At 47.6% G+C, this 19,034-nt stretch overlaps 1 protein-coding gene across 3 annotated transcripts in view; it reads left to right on the forward strand.

Moving 5' to 3' along the window:
• Positions 1 to 10,615: 10,615 nt before the first annotated feature.
• The window catches only part of DOK5 (docking protein 5), a 31,821-nt gene continuing 23,402 nt past the window's right edge, over positions 10,616 to 19,034 (forward strand). The window contains exon 1 of one of the 3 annotated variants that reach the window (XM_042045219.1): positions 10,616 to 10,801. In XM_042045219.1, coding sequence (XP_041901153.1) covers positions 10,736 to 10,801 — 66 coding nt within the window. In that variant the 5' untranslated portion in view covers positions 10,616 to 10,735. The remainder of the gene's footprint in view (positions 10,802 to 19,034) is intronic. The other 2 variants (XM_042045211.1, XM_042045228.1) reach the window with 2 other exon arrangements.

The raw sequence follows: 19,034 nt of genomic DNA on the forward strand, positions 1-19,034 counted from the left end.
TACGTTTTGTATCTGTTAAATTCTATTATTGAACTGTTAGGGTTTTTTTCCCCCGTCCTTATATTTATCAGTAAAAATATTTCCCAGCTCAATTAATGCTTTGCATTAAGCTACAAGGAGCTATTTAGTTTCCATATGTGCAAGTTGTATTTTATTTAATATTGATTTCTTTTTTAATGTGTGGTCTGTGCTTCCTTAAAGCCTGGACTGCTTTTTTTTACTGGCTCAGTTATGAAAGGCTCCAAAAGTGCACCCAGAGTTGATTGCTTTGCCTTTCAGCCCTGCAGTGCAATTGTTTGTGTTCTGGAATATTTGGGAAATCTCTCCCTGCCAGATAAGGACACATCAAAGCCTTAATAGTTTATTTTACAAGGATATTTTGGAGTCTTTCTAATCTGCTGGCATGATTGCTTATCTTCTGCACTGCCACTTGTTGAGCGAAAGGATAATCTTCCTTTTGGATTAGGTTGGGAATCTTAGAGCAAAAAGTGCCCATGTGAGAGCAGTTTATTGTTGCTCCTGGTGCTTCTGCTGAAGTTCAGGGAATTTACTGAGACCAGATCAGGTTTTCATCCTGCTTAGCATTAGCTCAAACTCCCTAAAAAGAGTCAGTAAAGTAAAATCAACACAATTATATAGAAAAAGTTCTCTGCCTTTCTTCTAGAAATGAAGGTACAAGCAAAAAATGACAGTGAATCCACGGCAAAATGTTTTCTGGGATTACTGAGGCTGTCTGGGCTGAGATGTCCATTAAGAAATGGGCAGGACTAAATCAAAACTCCACACACATATTCTGATTGTGGTGACTAAAAGATGGTTCAAACCAAGCTGTTCTTCAGGGTCATGCTGTGATTCTGAAGTGAAAATGCCTAGAAATGTGATTTTAAAAACTTAATAAAAAACCAAGTGGTGATGTTAAACAAAGTCAGATTTTCACATTTTCAGTCTGTTTTTGAGAGGTGTCAACAACATCTGAATGTATTTAAAATGGACTTCGAGATTCCACTGATAATAAATTTTATTATTTCCTGGCAGTGGTTTCAAGGATTTGTTACAATGCAGTGGAGCCAAATTCCTTAATTTAAGTTGGATACAGGAAAAGAAGTTCCAGGAGAAAAGCCACAAAAGAACTTTATTCATCAAAATCACCAATTCCTCACACTTTTAAAGCAAGAGTGTCACAAAACTTTTAATAATAGCAATTGTAGGTTTGTGTTTTGCTCATGAAAATACCCAATTGCTAAACACATTTCCAATGACAATCTGTGTAATTAGATTTGTAATTATACATTTTGTTTGGTGGCAAACAGTTTGAAACAAAGAAGAAAATGTGATGATGACATTAAATATTACCCAGAAATGCTTTTTAGCAATGCTGCCCAAAGGAGGCTTCATAGAAAGTGCTGATTCTCATCAGAGGAAATATAATTTGTTAAAGTTTGGTGTTCAGGAAGGGAAGTGCCCCAGAGTGTGAGGAGTGAGCAGACTGAGCAGGGATGACAGCAGTGCCTGTTCCAGGCCCAACGCTGCTCCAGTGCCATGGAAACAAGCACTCATCCATGATTTATTGCCATGACTCAATCCAAGCATCACTTCTGCTGTCCTGAACTGAACCACAGCTGGGAATTAGGGTTCACTGGAGCTGATCAGTCCCAGTGCCCCATCCATCTCGCCAGGCAGGTGAGATTAACCCTCCCAATTAACATTCCCAATTAACCAAGGAGACATTTGAGCCTCTCACAGCAGCCTGGCTGTGCCATGGGGACTCAAACTGTCCCCAGGAGCCACAAACATCCATGTGTTCCATGAGATAAATTGCCCTATTTTCATCAAGTGATAACCACTATTGGCTTGTGTGTTGTTCCAGGATGTTCAGAAAAGTGGGAACAAGCTGCCAGAAAAGTGGATTAGGGGGTGACATCTCTCCACATCCAAGGGATTGCTGACCAGGAAATCCTGCTGGTGCCCAAAGGAGTGGCCCTGACAGCCTGAATGTCGTTATTGATGTCCCCACCTTCTGCAGGAACATTTTTGCTCCTCTGTGAATTCCTGCAGTAAAAGATTAATTGTGGAGAAGAACTTGACATGGTGAGAGCCCACCTGGAATCCTGCATCCAGCCCTGGGGTCCCCAGGAAGGACCTGGAGCTGCTGGAGAGAGCCCAGAGGAGGCACCAGGACGAGCAGAGGGATGGAGCAGCTCTGCTGGGAGGAAAGGCTGGGAGAGCTGAGATTGTTCAGCCTGGAGAGGAGAAGCTTTGGGGTGACCTCACTGTGGCTTTGCAGTGCCTGAAGGAGCTACAGGAAAGATGGAGAGAGAGTTTGGACAAGGGATGGAGGGACAGGACAATGGAGAATGGCTTCAAACTGGCAGAGGGCAGGGTTAGGTGGGATATTGGGAAGGAATTCCTCCCTGTTTGGAGACCACGAGGAAAACTCTTAAGACAAAGGACAGACCCACGTGTCCACGAGTGCAGGCTGGGCTGAAGGGACTCAAACTCTGCCAGTTCGGATTTACTGAGACTCCAGCCAAAAGTTACAACAAGCAGACACCAGTTCCTCCAGAAAAAACCCTCATAACTGCTGTTATTGATGGAGAGTGAAGCCAGAGCTTTGGAATTACTCATCCATCACTCAGGGAAGGAGGCCTGGAACAGCCATGGCCTGAGCACTGCTCAAACACCATTCCATGAGTCAGGCCATTAATTTGTGATGCCACCACAGGAGTGCTTTGGTTTAGGTGCACAGTGAAGGCTCTCGATGAGTCAGGGCTGTGCCTTTCAGTGCTCGTGGTCAGAAATTCCCAAGAATTGCAGGAGAGGAATGAATCCCTCCCCTCATCCTCCTGAATGAAGGCAGAGGGGAGCCTGGCACCGCTTTAAGCACAATAAAACCCCCTGGAATCTGCTCTCACGGCTGCCAGGAGCTCCAGGCCCTGCTTGCTCTTTGCCCTGTTCACTGCAGTTTATACCTGTGTCTAAAACCTCCCAAATCCGCAGCAAAATGGGAAAATCCTGCACATGGCAAAGCCTCCCTCCAAATGTAATAACCAGGCTCTCCCAGGACCCTGCAGAGGGAGGCAGCCAAACCCCACTGAAAATCCATTAAGAGCTGGGCTTCCTTGAGCCCTTCTGCAAAGCCCAAAGCACACAGGTGATTTCTGGAGCACAAAGCCATGCCCACGACTCCTGCAGTAGTGCCAGGAGCAGGGTTGCTGCCAGGTTTTCATTGCTGCCTCCAGCCCTGGCAGTCTGAAGGGACAGGTAATATTATTACATCGAGATTAGCTGCAATTTAAAATTACTTCTCCCATTCCCACCTTTTGTTTTTTCTGGCAGTGGTTTGTGTTGAAAAAGGAAGCTCTGAGTGTAGAAATTCACAAGGACTTACTCTGAATGACCAAAATTTGAATTTCAATACCCTTGAGTAACCCTTAAGAGTCCCATAATAATGCTATTATGAGGTTTTAACACAATATTTAAGTTTCAGCAGATGTTTTGTTGTGGGTTATGGAGAACACAGGTTCAGTAATTCTTCAGCACTGCATTTTATAATAATTTCTAACCTTTTGCCTCAGTGCTTTTTGCCACCCAAATTCACTTTTATATTAATATTCATGTAACATTTAAACTGCTTTGTAAACTACTGATTGAAAAAATGTGAGCATAAAGTGAGATAGACATGTCTGGCCACAAATGATGACAGAGTGAAATCTGAATTAATGTAACATTTAACTATCAGTGAGGAAACAGAGGCACTGTTGGCAGGACTTGTTAATGTTGGGCAGGGCAGGTTTCTCAGGTTGTCCTTGTTGTTTTAGCTTAGGAATGAGTGGGGTTTGTATATTTTGTATATTTATTTTGTATATTTATAGCTGTGCCTCTCTCCCCTCTCTGCTCCTGCTGATCCGTGTGTGCCCCCCAGTCAGGACAATGATGAGCCCCCAGAGCCAGGCGAGCAAAGCCACCTGTGTTCATGAGGCCTCGTTTGAAATCATTTACATGAGAGACACAATTTGCAATATTTTCTGTGTAAATTGCAGGGAAATCAAGGATAATTGGGTGTTAAGTGGTTCTGCTCGGTTCCTCGGGGAAGGAGCTGCATGAGAAAAGTCTGCAAATCCCACCCCACTGCAGGCAGGTGCTCAATTCGTGGCAGCTTTGTTGGAAAACTTGATAAACTTTGGGTAATAATAAACAAATAATGTTATTGAGATGTTCCACAGTCAGAACCCCCGAGTTTGTGCATTGTTTTTGGGCGACCTGACACAAAACTGAAATCAGCTCTGGCAAACTTCTGTTTCCTGCACCACGTCCTGCAGAGGGAGGAAGACAAAATCCACCCTTCCCACCTTCCCACCAGCTCCAGGGCACTGGGAGAGCTTTGGCTTTTCCTGCCCGCAGTCCTGGGGAACGCTCTTTGTTTTCAAACCAATTCCTTTTATTCAGGTGCCCAAATGCTCCTGCAAATTCAACCCTGCCCAAGGAAGTGTTAAAATCCAGCCCCCAAATCTACTGCTCCTGAGGCAGCACAGAGTAACAAACTGCCTTGTAAACTGCCACTGTTTGGTGTCTTTTCCAAATGCCATCTGCGAGGACTATAATTAGAATATCTCCTTTTCCCCAACTCATTTAACAGCAATAAAAAGATCAAAAAACAAAATTCCAAGCATAAATTTTCTGTAGACGTGCAGCATTAAATGCTTAAAGCAGCATGAGGCAGGAGAAGGATTTGCCTTACAGCTATTTTGTTAACACAGACATCAGATTAGCTCGACATTAGCTCAGGAATGAGTATTTAGGGCAAAACAATAGGTAAGAAATGTCACTGGAACCAACTGGTATTGGAATCTATAAATATGTACATTGAAGTCCAATTTAGAAACAGCTCGTGTTTAAATTTGTGATGTAAAGCAAAGAAGCTTCTACTTGAATTTTCAAGTAAAGCACTTGAACATTTGGGTTTCAACTGAAACTTAGCTGGTGCTTTTCTTGCAGGATAATAATGGCAAATTATTTAAATAATAATATGATGTAGTTTATGTGATAATTTTGTGTAATAGCAACCAGCATCCTGTTCCAGCACTGATCACAGCCTGAGAGCTGGTAGGAACCCCAGATCTTTTTCTGGACAAGGTTACAAGGTTCAGATTCCTACAGAATGTCGTTTAAAATGTCAGACACCATTAAATACAAGTCCTGCCTTAAATATTTCCCTGGGTGCCATTAATACTCTCCCAGTTGGGTTCCTTTGTGAACATACAATAGGCAAAACATGAATTTATGGTAGGATTTCTACACATTTGGCTGCCAAATCTCCCAGCTCGACGTTGGCAATTCCAGCCCTGAGAGAATGGGAAAATGCTGGTTGATCCCAGAGATTTTGATGTTGCCATCAGCAGGGCCAGGTCCTGTTTGGAAGGATCCCTTGAGGAGTTATTCCAGGTGCTGTGGGGCAGTGAAATGCTCCTCCAGAGGCAGCACAGTGAAATCCCAACCCTCAGGCACACGGGAATGATCAGAACCCAGCCCTTGCTGAGGTCTGAGCCTCTGGCAGCGCTGCTTTGCCCGCTGCCGGCCCCACCAAGGCTGCGCTCACAGATTTCGGGACCAGCTCTGGGATCAGTGTCCCTGTGCTGGCTCAGGCAGGAAATCCCAAGCAGGCAGTGGGGGAAATGCAATTTTCAGGCGCTATCAGCACAGGCTGATTCACCCCAGCGCTGCCACAGCCCCGGCTCAGAGCTGGGCTTTGATGCTCTGCGGGCTCTGATAAATCCCCTATAGGCACGGGGAGGATGGATGGTGACCCTCTGACCCTGTTTGATCCCCCAGCCCGCTCTGCAGATGCAGGAAGGTCCCTGGATGTGTCTGCAGGAGAGCAGCGATGCGAAAGCGCTTCAGTGCTTGAAACTGCCACCAAAACCACAAAGCAAGCGAAATAAACGTTGGGTTTTTCAACGCTGGATTCCCTTGGCTTGCACATTCACTCAGCACGTATTTATTTCCATTTTAGCATTCCCTGTGTTGACAGGAATTTTGTTAGGGACAAAATATTCCGATCAGAGCAGAGTTTCCAGTGAAATGATGCATTTCCTCGGCTGCCCCAGCCCTCCCTTCACTCTCTCACCTCTCTCCACCTTGCTCTCCGAAAGCAGAATTCTTGGGATGAAGCCTGCAGAGGGAAGGCAGTGGCAGCACTGTGCACAGTGACACGGTAGCCTGGTTAATAGATTATTTATTGGCATTAAATATTGATTATCAGTGGCTCCTGCTGGCAGGCACTTCCCTGCTTGCTGCACGAGGAGCTCTGCTGTTCCTGCTGTTAGGATGGGGGTTTTTTTGTAAGTTAAATGTTCAGTCTCATGAATTTTCATGTTTTGGCACTGACTGACATCTGCATAGTAATTCTGCCAGGGAGGTCTGCACGCATTCCACTAATGCAATTTTCTACCTGATGGATTTAAAAACCCCTGGAGCGAATGAGGATGTTTTAACCAAGGGTCCTGCCCTCACTCCACCAGGGAATGCTCGAATTTATGCCAAATTTTATGGGTTTTCCTAAATTCTGTGACCCAACACACAACTCCTCAGCCTGAAGCCTGACAGAGCTGGACATTGCCTGCCTCTTGGGAACAGATTGTGGATGATGTACAAAGGAAGAGGTACAGAAGGAGATGGAACAGCAGGGAAAAGTACCTGAGAAATCTTAATTTCAGAAGAATTCATTCACTCAAAATTAATTAGCACAATGACACGTTAGTGGGGAAGGAATTTCTGAGCAGTTCTGTGCTGTGGATCCAGCGTTTGCACCAGAGGAGAACAAGCCACAGTTATGAGGCAAAACTAATCAAATCTCTGCATTCTGAAAGAAAGAAATTCAGGATCAACTTCTCTTTTTTTGGCTTTTTCCAAAATTAAATGATCCAAGGCAGCACTTTGCAAAAGGCGAATAAGGGATTTCAATGTCTGCAGTAACATGAGAGAACCCATCAGTTTTTATAAAGAATTACAGTCTCTTATTTCACTCATTATCTGTCACATTTCCTCACAGCCAGAACTCATCCAAATTCACAATTCCCACTGCAAAAATCAGAAGGAAATGTCAAAAATGTACCTCGCACCACAACAAAATTAGACACTGGAATGCCCAGCAGCTTTTCATGGAGATCCTGTGGTTGAGATATTGCATTCCAGTAACCCCAGAGCACTTGAAAAGGTCAGCACACTTCATGGTGATGTTATCATCTCCAAGCTCCTCTGGAATATCAAAATCATAGAGGAAAAATGTTGGCATCTTGACCTTATGGAGGCAAAATGGTAGGGGGGCATTTAATAAAAAAATATTGACGTGTGCTACAGATTTCCAGAAAATCATTTCAGGGGGATCAAGTGGGAAATTTTATTTATTTTATTTTTTTTTTCAATCAGGAAATGCTTGACTAGTCCCAGGAAATAACTTCCATGGAAAATATTGCTTCCTGAAAATAAGCAGTTTTTTATCCTTTAACTTGGGAAGTCCCAGAGGTGTTTAGCAGATTTCAGCTGTGATGAAATAATACCCTGGGCACAGGGGATGAGGTGCTGCAGATATAATAAAATGAATGTAACTTCCTTTTAAAATGTCAGGATGGCATTTTGGGGAAAAACTGAGTTAAAATTTGTGACAGTGATTTGTGTTTGCAGGGGGCTAAAAGCAATGAGCTCATCGTAGGGCAGCACGAGAGTTCTGATGAGATTAAAATATAACAATAATCCAATTAAATTATTAACAACAGGCTGGTGCTTCAGAGTGACCCTTGGCTCTTATCTTCCCAAGAAATAATAGTGATAATATTGGCATTAAAAAGAGAAGGATTTCAGTGACAGCTTATTAAGGAGGTCTTTGACAGTTTAGAATGTAGATAAAGATAAATAGTGCTGCACTTCCTTGTGGTGAGGGCTAATAGTCAACAGACCCAGGGAAAGGAAAGGACTCCTGTCAAACCAACCAGGGCACACACTTGCATATTAAAAAAGTGGGAAACAAGTTTTTTTCTGGAGATAGCACCGAGTGGAAAACCTGAACAATGAGATTTTCTGTCACATTCTTGGAGCATGTTGCCCACACAGAATTAAAGTGCCTTTTCTCTTTGAAGCGTGGCGTGTGTAAGGGATTTGTGCTGTTCAAAGGGAAGATGTAAGCAGACTCTAATATCCTAATTCATCAAAGAATAAGCACAGGCTTAAATCCACCTTGGCTTAGCCAAGCTCTCAGGAACGTGTTTACCTGCAGGAATATGCCAGTGACTAATGAAACCAGCAGTGAGTGTTTGCAGGTCCTGCCAGGGATTAGAAGAAACGTCCAAACTTGCTGAAAAGCCATCTAAAGTGGCTCTGTTATTTCTTCCCTGCTGCAAATGCCTTTGAAGCCCCGCTAAGACTCTCTGGTTTTGTTTATTGTTGTTATTATTTAATCCTGGGTTTAGAACTCACTTGATGCTTCCAGCATTAGTATTGAACAAAAGTGTGTTTCTTGGTAATTCCACAGCCTGGGCTTTGTCAGATGCAGCTGGTGTGTGTGGATTCCATGGAATGGTTTGGGCTGGAAGGGATCTTAAAGCTCATCCTGTTCCACCCCTGCCATGGCAGGGACACCTCCCACTGTCCCAGGCTGCTCCAAGCCCCATCCAGCCTGGCCTTGGACACCGCCAGGGATCCAGGGGCAGCCACAGCTGCTCTGGGCACCCTGTGCCAGGGCCTCCCTACCCTCACAGGGAACAATTCCTTCCCAAAATTCCATCTAAATGTCCTCTCTGTCAGTTTGAAGCCATTTGCCCTTGTCCTGACCCTCCATCCCTTGACCAAACTCTCTCTCCATCTCTCCTGCAGCTCCTTCAGGCACTGCAAGGCCACAGTGAGGTCACCCCAAAGCTTCTCTTCTCCAGGCTGAACAATCCCAACTCTTTCAGCCTTTCCTCATAGGAAAGCTGCTCCATCCCTCTGAACCTGTTGCCTCAAGGTCATATTACAGACTTAGAATATTTCTCTGATTTCCGGTGTGTTTTGGTGCACGCGAGTGGAAGGTTCCTCTGTTTCTGACTGAAACATTATTTTATACATTCTGTAAAAAAGCTCTGTGAAAAGGAGCGGGAAGTGTAGATCCCAAAGTGAGGACTGCAGACTTGCCTCCTCCATCCTCAGCGAATCAGTCCTTCAGCTGGAGAGCCCTCCGAAATCCACTCTATCAATTAATATCTCGCAAAGCCTTGCAAAGCATAATCACCTCTTCAAGTGAGAGCTGCAAGCACCACGCTGCCACTGCATCATTCCTGGCTGCTCCCAAAATGAGGGAGCCACACATTCAAACCTTCTATCAGAGGTGGATTTGGCCTCGATAATCTTTTCCTACCTAAATGACTCCGTGATTCTGTGAACTAAATAAACACGGGCAATCTCTTCCCCACAGCCCTGCGCTCGGCCCAGCTGGGGGCTGCTCTCCTTTCTGTGCTCCGTGCTGCTTCCCTGCTCTGCCTTTCTTGCTGTCCCATTTGTAATTTCCACAGCAGGATAACTCCCAAAGTCACCTGTCTGGCTGACCACCTTGGGCTCCTGTGTCTGTGACTCTATACAAGAAGTTACGCAGAGATGAGCAGTCCCCCTTGCCAGGACACGGTATTTATAGCACGGCACTAGCAGGTAACCCGTGTGGAGTCACCAGAGCCCCTCTCTCCTGATCTCTGGAGTACTTGGCAGTGTTTGCACATTCTTGGGAAAGGAGAACTTGGGAGCCACAGAAGGCAACCCCAGGGCCTGGTGCCAGGCAAGGCCTGTCCTTACTGCAACCACACGCTGCCCAGAAAACACAGCCCAGGCTCGTGTGACATTTCCTCTGCGTGAGGCACGGCCACAGGGCAGCAGCTCGGGTTACCTGTCCTTCGGAGGACATTCCGGAGAATCCTGGCTGCATTTCAGGCATCTGAAAGACTTCCAGGGAAAGCCACTTTCCTGGAGAAAAACCACAGGTCTGAGAGGCAGGTGGCCCCGCACGGTGTGGCCGATCACGGTGCTCTCGGCTGAGCCACCTGCAGATGGAGGGCGGGGTGCGGGATCGGGGCAGCGGGGGCTGGCGAGGATGCGGGGATGGAGCAGGCGGGGGTGGCACAGGGAGTGCGGACGGGGCTGTGGCAGCTCTGCCCCGGCCCGGGGCGCTCGGGCTTTGGTGCGGGAAGGTGCGGGGTGGAGCGGAGCGCCCCAGGGTGGCTCCGGGGGTGGTGCGGATCGTTCCGAGGGGCGGTGCGGGGCTGTGCAGGGCGCGGCGGGTTGTACCGAGGGGGGCTGCGGGGTGTACCGAGGGGGGCTGCGGGGTGTACCGAGGGGCGCGGCTGTCCCTCCCGGGGCGGTGCGGGGCGTTCGGAGGGGCGGTGCGGGGTGTACCGAGGGAGGTGCGGGGTGTTCGGAGGGAGGTGCGGAGGGAGGTGCGGTCTCTCGGGGGGCGGTGCGGGGTGTTCGGAGGGGCGGTGCGGTGTCTCGGGGGGCGGTGCGGTCCCTCCCCGGGCCGTGCGGGGTGTTGGGAGGGAGGTGCGGAGGGAGGTGCGGTCCCTCCCCGGGCGGTGCGGGGTGTTCGGAGGGGCGGTGCGGTCTCTCGGGGGGCGGTGCGGTCCCTCCCCGGGCGGTGCTGTCGCTGCCGGGGCGCGGCTCCGGCGCTGCTCGGCCACGCGGACGGGCTGAGCGGCGCTGCCGCCGCCTGTCCCGGGCAAGGATGGCTTCCAATTTCAACGACATCGTGAAGCAGGGCTACGTGCGCATCCGGAGCCGGCGGCTGGGGGTGAGTGCCCGGGGGCGCTTGCCCCGGGGCTGGGCATTTTGCTCTTTTATTTATTTTTTTTTCCCCTGCTGCTCCTTTGTCTCTTTTTGCAAACTGAGCTCGGTGGGTGCATCCGCAGGGGAGCCAGGAAACAAAAAGATGGGGAGAGAGGAGTGAAGGCGCCTAAATATATAGTATGTATAGGTGTGTATGTATATATTTATTTTCTCCTCTCTCTCCCGCTGGGAGCCGGGGATGCTGCGCTGCCTCCACCTCCCGGCGCTGCCCTTCGCTCCGAGCGCAGCTCCGGGAGGGACCGGGGCTGGCGGTGGCCGTGCCCCGGGACTGGGGGTCCCGAGAGCTCCGGGCAGGGCTGAGCTGAGCGCTCTGGAGCCGCTCAGGTGCTGCGGTTCCTGCTGCCAGTTGGGGTTTAAGGTCTTGCCTGGGACGAGTGAGGGTTTGCGGTGTCTTCAGGGCTTTTAGCGTCGCTTGAGTTGCGCGAAATGAAAATTCGCCAAGCCCGCTTTGGCTGCTGGTGTAATTTTAAAGTTGTTTTCAGGTTGTTTTGCTGCCACGGCGTGTTCCCGGTTCCGGCTGTAGGTGCTGGATGTGCCGGGAGTGGCAGGGCAGTTCCCCGCAGTACCTGGGCTGGAATGAGCTCTGAAATTCCTGGGCTGTTCCCCCAGTCCAGGGGCTGCTGCTCCCCTGAGCCGTCCGGGGATGGGACTGGAGAGCTCCATGTCCCTTAGTGAGCCTGGCTCAGGGGGATGCACCTGGAGGGACGCTTTGCATGTATAAAACCTTATCATTTGTGTATCTCCCTCTCAGGACAGGAAAGAAACTGATTTATTGTGTTTATTCCAAACTGATGGGTTGGCAATTCAGAATTTGTTCGTTTTGGTGAAGTGTCTGTGGTCCTCTGAAAGCTTTTGCTGCCTCACTGCAGTTACAGCTCCCATCTCTTGCTGTATCCATGGGCAATGACTTCTCCACAGTTTTGGTAACTTCCATCTCTCCGGCTGTTTTGGAAACAGGAAAGCATTTAAAAGTCTTCCATCAGGCTGGATTTCTCATCCCTGCGCTTGCAGGCACAGTTCATCCTGTAATACTGTGTGATTCTGTGACAGATTGAGGTAATGTCATTCGGAGAGGACCTGTAGTAAATTTGGCACAACTGGTGTGTCATGATTCAGTTTCATTACTGAATATATATCAGTGTTCAGTTTGCTCCAGCATAAAGGATGAGTAAGATTAGACTGTGATACATTTTTCCGTACTGTAACAGTGAAGCTCAATGAACATGTGAATCAGGCTTATCTAACTCTGGAATAGTTGTAAATGCTGTCAGTGCTGGTGCCTTTCCTTTATAAAGGCTTTCCAGACCTCTCTGAGAGTGCTGGTGGTGAGGAAATGTTGGATGCCCTCTTAGGAGATGAGCCTGTGACAGCTGAGTGCAAAAATAGAGAAATGGAGAATGACACCGAGTCCATGGAAATGGAACAAATGTGAAATGTTTCCTTTGAAAGGACAGTTTGGATTTTGTTCCAGTTTCAAAGGTTTGTATCGTTATCAGTGGCTGGAAAGTACAGAAGGGGTGATGAAAAGTGCTTTTGTGAAGCAGTCCAAGCCGAGTCCCAGAGAGGTGCCATGGCTGAGGATAAGCCCTGAGCTGCCCTCAGCTCTGATTTTCCTGTCCTGACAGCATTCCCGAGCTTGAGAGGGACCTTGGGAGGTACTGGGGTCTGGCTGCCGCTGCTTTGGATTTGGTGCTGGAGAGGTGACCTGGGCAAACCCTGCTCCATTTGTTGGGAATAACCAGCCTGACCAGCAGCAAAGCTTTTCTCTCCTGGTAGCTTCCAGCTTGGAATGTTGGCCCAGGACTCGAGAGCAGATGTGGCTGCAGCTTCTTCCTGTAGCATTTTCTGTAAGCTGCTTACAGCCCAGCACCCTGACTGAGAGCAGAACTGGGGAACTATGATCAGTCTGAGTTCTTTAAAGGCTGGACTGGAGTGTGTCCCTGCTCCTTGGTGCACCTTCCTCCTGGCTGCAGGTGTGATGTGACACCTGCAGCTGGCTGAGCTCCTGGCTTGAGCAAGAGCTTGAATTCAATCTCACTGTGTGGCTGATGTGGGCTTGGCTCCTTCAGAGGCTGAAGGATTTATGCCAACAGGTTGTTTTCTGGTGGCTGTGCTGGGGAGGGCTGTGGGACACCCAGGAGCTGCAGGTAGGAAGGGAAAAAATACTTTAGATTATAAAATAGTAACTTTCAGACAACTTTCCCATGCTGTGAAAACATCAGGAAAGATGAGCCTACTCCAGCTCCGTGTAGGATTCCTGTTTAATTGAGAGGGATCTCAGCACTCCCTGTGTGACAGGATGTGAGTGGGAGTCACTGAGATACATTCCTGTATTCTGGTGGCACAGCTGTAATCTGAGCATTGTCTCTCCAGGCTGAATGCAGCTCCTGGCTTTGACTCTGTAACGCTGTGGTAATTCCATCTCTAAGGGAACTGGGAGCAGAGCTTGGAGCCACAAATTACCTCAAGAAATGACTTTCCTGAGTAACTGGGGTGCAGGTGCTACATTTGGAATGAAAGGGGTGCAGAGAAGCAGCTTGCTCAAATCCAAACCTCTTTTAAAAGGAACGTGACAGTTCTGGAAGGCCCTACTTTGTAATTCCAAAATTGAATTTAGGCTAATTGGTTTTGCACCTGAACTCTTTCTGCGCACTTGAAACGTGGAAGTTTAATTGAGTATTATTTAATAGAATAGTTTCCATAGCAACATTTGTATCACATGTGTCTTCTGCAGAGCCAAATATATTCAGGAGAAAGCTCACTCTTCCCGATTCTTTCCATCCTTATAGGGAGAAAAATAATTCCCTCAGCCAATGGTGTCAGTCTGTTGTGTCATTAGCAGTGACACACAGGAGGCTGTGTGCTCGAAAACTGCTGACAGGGCACAAGCACAACCTTCCAGAGTTCTTTAAACCAGGAAAAAACCAGCTTTGCTTTGGGAGGAGGGATTCTGTCAGAGACCACCAGGACCTGTGTTTTGGGAAGGAGGACACCTGGTGCTTTGCAGTCACCTCTCAGCTGATTCAAGGCTTTATTTCTGTATGTGAAGCTTTATGGCCTCTCTCTGTCTGGAAAGGCTTTTTTGTGCTTAGGATTTTCAAATCACACCTCGTTCTGTGGTACAGGTGTGTCCTTTCTGAGGGGGAGCGCATCAGGGAGATGTTTCCCAAATGGAAAAGCCTGTTCCTGTCTTTCTGTTTTTGGGGTGGGTGGATGTGAACACACCTGAGCTTTGGCTTTAGGTTGGGCTGGCTCAGCTCAGTGCTCAAATACCAACTGAAAATCAAAACAGGAGCCAAGCTTTGAAACAGAGGGGTTTGTAGCACTGGTGAGCCTGAAGAGCTGTACAAGGGAAAAGGCACCTGAGGCTTTGTGGAGGGGAGGGAGGCTCTGCCAGTACTTGACTGACTGGAAAGCATCAGCTTCCAGAAACGTTCTCACTGGTTTGCTTGGAAAAGAGGTGTTCCCTTCTTCCCAGCACAGGGTTTGGCTGTGCTGGCTTCCATTGCATGCTGCTGCTTTCCAGGTGGGATAGAACACCTTCCTGAGACAGCTTGGGATAAAACATGACTGTGCTTTGTGCCAGGCTTTGTCTGCTCTGATCACACCTGGCTGCTGTGCAAGTGTTTCCATTGTATTCCCATTTTTCGGAAGCATCACTTTTAAACTCACGTGACCTTCGTTCTGTGTGCTGTGGTGTGGCACAAGGTGGCTCAAAGCTCTGTGTGTGCATTGTTACTGAACAATCTTCCAGGAGAAATTCCAGGATGGACAGCAAATTTTAAACTTTTGTGGCTTAAAAGTGGTTGTGGGGCCATCTACAGCCATTTGTGCTCGGGTGTGCTCTTCCCTTGAGTCACAAGCTCCTCAAAGCTGCATCTGTCATGTCAATAACTCTTAAAATGTCTTTATTCCAGAAGACTTTTAATGTGAGAGTCTGTGCCATGATCCAGTATAAACCCGGCTTGAAGCAAGGAATGCATTGTGGATAAAAAATAAAAGGCGCGGTTGTTTGCACACTTATTTATTTCATTAGAAACAGAACAAATGCAGCAGTTGTGCTGCTTTCTGCTTCAGCCAGCTTTCAAACTGAAACTATTTCTGCTCCCTGCCTATTTTCAACATGTTAATTCAGGTTGTCTTCATTTCATGGTGGAGATGCAAGACTAAGACAACTTTGGCTCTCACAGATGGAGCAGCAGCCTTCCCAAGCCTTACAGGTTATACAAGCAGGATAGGAGATGCTGAAATAACTTGAATATTAAAATTCAGGTGAGCCTGTGTTCTGGAAGAGGACAAAATGTTTCCTTTTATAAAAAAGAGGGTTATTAAAATAAGAAAAGTAGAGGACAACAGATGCTGCCGAATCAATATACACAGATTGCTGCTGTTGCAGCAAAGAAACACTTAAACAGTCCTGGCAATCTGTTGTTTGTTAGAAAAGCCTTCGGAAGTATTGAGCTGTGTAAAACAAATCCCACCACTCACTGGACACACGGGATGTTTACAGCTCAGGACGATAATCCAAGCCCTGACTGATGGGTGGAGCTCTCAGAGGTGGGCATCACGAGCAGGCAGCCTGATTTATTTTCTGGCTGCCTCGATTTTATGAGGGTGTATCCTGCGGGTGCGGCTCTGGGAGGCTGCCCCACGAGCTTGCATTACTATCAAGGCATTGCAGGCTGTTAAAAACCCTCATTTGGGAGGATCCACTGACTTATGGAGCCGTGCGAACAGCCAAGTGTCTGTTCCTAAAAATGCAGAGACTCCTTGGTCTGTCTGCCAGGGAATAAAGCTCGTGGAGGGGAACTGAGGGGCAGAGTGGAATTCTTTTTAGCTGGGAATGTGTCTGGGAAGGAAGTGCTGCTGCCAGGTTTTTGTCTCAGGAGGTCCCTTCCACCTTGAGGTCTGTTTAACAACAGTTCTAATTAAATCCCCAGCCTGCCCTGGGGGCTCTCTGCAGCCCCCTCTGAGTTATGCAGGGAATGATCAGCCTCAGCTGGCTGCTGCAGAGGGCCCTCCATGGAAATCGGGGCTGGCTCCAGAAGGATCTGAGCACCCAAGGTGAGGTTAGCGGGGTTTCAGTGCAGTTCTGGTGTTTGTCCCTGGCGGGTTCCTGAGGACAGATCAGCCCTCCTCCTGCAGGGGTTCAGTCGTGGCTTGTCCAGCCTCTGGAACACTCCTGCAGCCCTGCCTGAGGAGAAGTCAGTCCTCTGATGGAGTCAGATTTGTGCAGGGGAGTCTTCAATTATGGCTTTGACCACCTTTGCTGAGGATGGAGAAACTTGTGCCTCTCCATGTGGCAGCAGGGCTGTTTGAAGGGCCAAAGGTGAGCTCAGCCCAGAGCCCTTTCCTTCCAGCTGCTGCCTTTGCAGGGCCCTTTCCAGGCTGTGCTGGGTGCATGGGACAGGATTGAGCCTGTCCTGCTCAGGATTGCCCTGGGCACTCCAGGGGAGCATCCCTTTGTGTGGTGTTCTGGACATGGTTTAACACTGATCTGAGCCAGCTTAGCCAGATTCAGTGAAATCCCACTCACTGTGAGGTTTGGGAAGGCAAAATTAACGGTGGCTGTGTCTCCTGTGGAAGATGTGACTGCTGGAACTACAGCAGTGGAATTGTTCCCTCTTTAGCATGACCCTCGTTGAGGACAGAAATTGGATCTGTGTGGGTCAGGTGTCTGTGCTGGATGGGCCTGACTGGCCCAAAACCTCTTAATCACATCAGGGGGAAAGAATGTGGTGTCAGGGGTGTTCTCCAGCACAGAATTAGGGCACTCCTGGCCAGCCCCTGGCAGGGATTTGTAGTAATTCAGTCTTCAGCTGGTGACAGGAGGGAGCTGGGACTGCCACAACTCTGCAGCCAGTTGTTTGTTCCTGGGAAATGCTGAAGTGCTCAAATATTTCTGGATTGATTAAAAAACTCAGTGAAAAAAAATAATTCTTAGGTTTCTGGACTGCCTGCTTCTCATTTTGATCAGTGATTTATTGACATTAAAATTTCACCTAAAATGAGGAGGATGGGACGCTTTCCTGTGTTTGAGTGTTGGGTGAGGAGTTCCCTGTTGGACACTGGCCACGTGCAGGACTGCACTGGGAAGATCCAGCAATTTTGTCCTGTAGGTTGTTCCTCAGGAGGCAGAGCATCAGTGCTGACTGCACACCCTTGTTTTAGATGGGAAAACTTCTGCCTCCTGCTTAGAAATTCAGAGAAACTTTGGCATAAAGCTCCGGACTTGTCCACTTCAGGAGACACATTTGATTGTGGAAAGCTGCAGAGAAATTCAAGCTCTCAGGGTCTGCTGTGCTTGATTTTAATTAAACTGAGTCCTGTGGCAGCTTCATTGAGGAGATCAGTGTTGAACATTGCCAGTGACATGTACTTTGACAAGTTCTGCGTCGCTCTGTTTCTGTGAAACCCTGTGGGAGGAGAGGTAGAGTGGGGAAGAGACAATCTGCAGGACTAGAACCATATGGTGGAAGAGATTTGGTGCTTGAGTACATGTGCCAGAGAGTTAATGTGGGGATTTTAGAGCATGAGCTGTGAAAACGGGAAAGAAGGATGATGTAAGGCTGGGGGAAGGAGAAGGAAGAGTTGCCTGTATCTACATTTGAAGCAGCTTTATTAATAAAACTCTGCTCACCTATGCAGATCCTTTCAGTCTGGAAGTTGGAGACAAGGAAAAACTGAGCAGATTTCTCAGGCACCGACTTCAACCTGTGAGATATTAAGCCCACTGGAAATTCAGAGTTTCAGCAAGCTGCGAGATAAGGTGTTAGAATATATTCACAGATATTAAGGTTTCTTACTGCTCAGAAGTTGTCAGCGGCAGCGGGGATGGGATCCAGAACATTCCTTGGGAAGTTGGAGCTTTCTCCTTGGGCTGGTGAGGGGAGGGATCCCAGAAAATGCCAGTCAAGCCTCGTGCAGCTCCAGCTGGGTACTGGGGCTGAAGCAAGACCCCTGTGGGTTCCCTGTGGCACCAAGTTAATGGGATGAGAGCCCAGTGTCTTTATGGGGTCAGCTCTGGGATTGGGGTTGGAGAAAGGTTTGTCATTTGGGTGCTGTCACCTTGTGTCACCCCTTTTTTTGGGGGAGCAGGGTGCTCAGCCTGGCTCTGGGTGAGGTAAAAGGAAGTTTTGCAGCTCCCATGGTGGAATTATGTTTTGTTTCTTTTAGTATTTGACTTGTGGGAACAGCTTGGAGAAATAAGGGTCTTAATTTGTTCCCAAAGAACCCCACCAAAATCCAAAAAGGACAAACCTCAGAACTATTCCTGTTTTTCTCCCCAGAAGATTATACAGATCATGATTTGGAGTATGATTTCCTGGTTTGATACTGGCCCATTTTAGGAGGAGGAGTGGCTTTTCTTGTGCTTTCCAGCCTGTTTTCTGATAAATTACCTTCTGTGTTCTTCTTTGGAAGATGGGCTCAGTTTGTGAAGTAAAGCAATCAATTCCAAATTTTTTCCTGAACTGAATTAACGAGTGAACAAGCGGCTCTTACCCATTTGCTATCTTATTCTAAGGATGTTTTATTGTAACAAGTTTAATGCAAATCTGACCACATCACCCTTTTCCCTTTATCCCAAGTACTTCCCTGACCTGCTGGTTGCAGATCTTGGCTCTCTCCTTTTCCCTATTTGCTCTTCCTTCGGTAGAAAAATCAGTGATTTCTGGAGGTGTCAGCACCAGCCCTGCAAGGATGTGTCAGGGATGATTGTAAAGGCAGTGGAAGAGAAAGGAAACCCAATTATAAACAGGTGAGATTTACTCTTTGGTGATTCTGATGTCTTTTCATTGTCAGTTCCTTTCCCAGTGTGGAGGAAATTCTCCTGCTGCTGTGCATGGGCATTGCCCTGGGGTGAGATCAGGGATAAATAACATTTTGCAGTGGCTGTGGAAACACTTGAAAGAAAGTAACAGATGCAAGGGCTGCTCCTGAGACTGACATCTTAATTTGAGACTGACATCTTAATTTGGTGTTTGTGTAGCTTTAGGAATGCCGTGGAAGATGATGGACTGTTCCATTATCTTTTTGTCTGACTTCATCAAGTGCTGTCAAATACCAGCGAGAGTTCAAGCTGTTGAAATGATTATTGGTGGTTTTTTTTTTGCTTTACTGATAATAATGTCACTTGTTTGAATTCAGAAGATCAACAGGGTAAAATGAGTGGTGTT

The sequence above is a fragment of the Corvus kubaryi genome, unplaced genomic scaffold (genome assembly GCF_017639235.1).
Source record: "Corvus kubaryi isolate FWS band 111438036 unplaced genomic scaffold, C.kubaryi_AGA036_p1.0 134, whole genome shotgun sequence".
Taxonomy (NCBI): domain Eukaryota; kingdom Metazoa; phylum Chordata; class Aves; order Passeriformes; family Corvidae; genus Corvus; species Corvus kubaryi.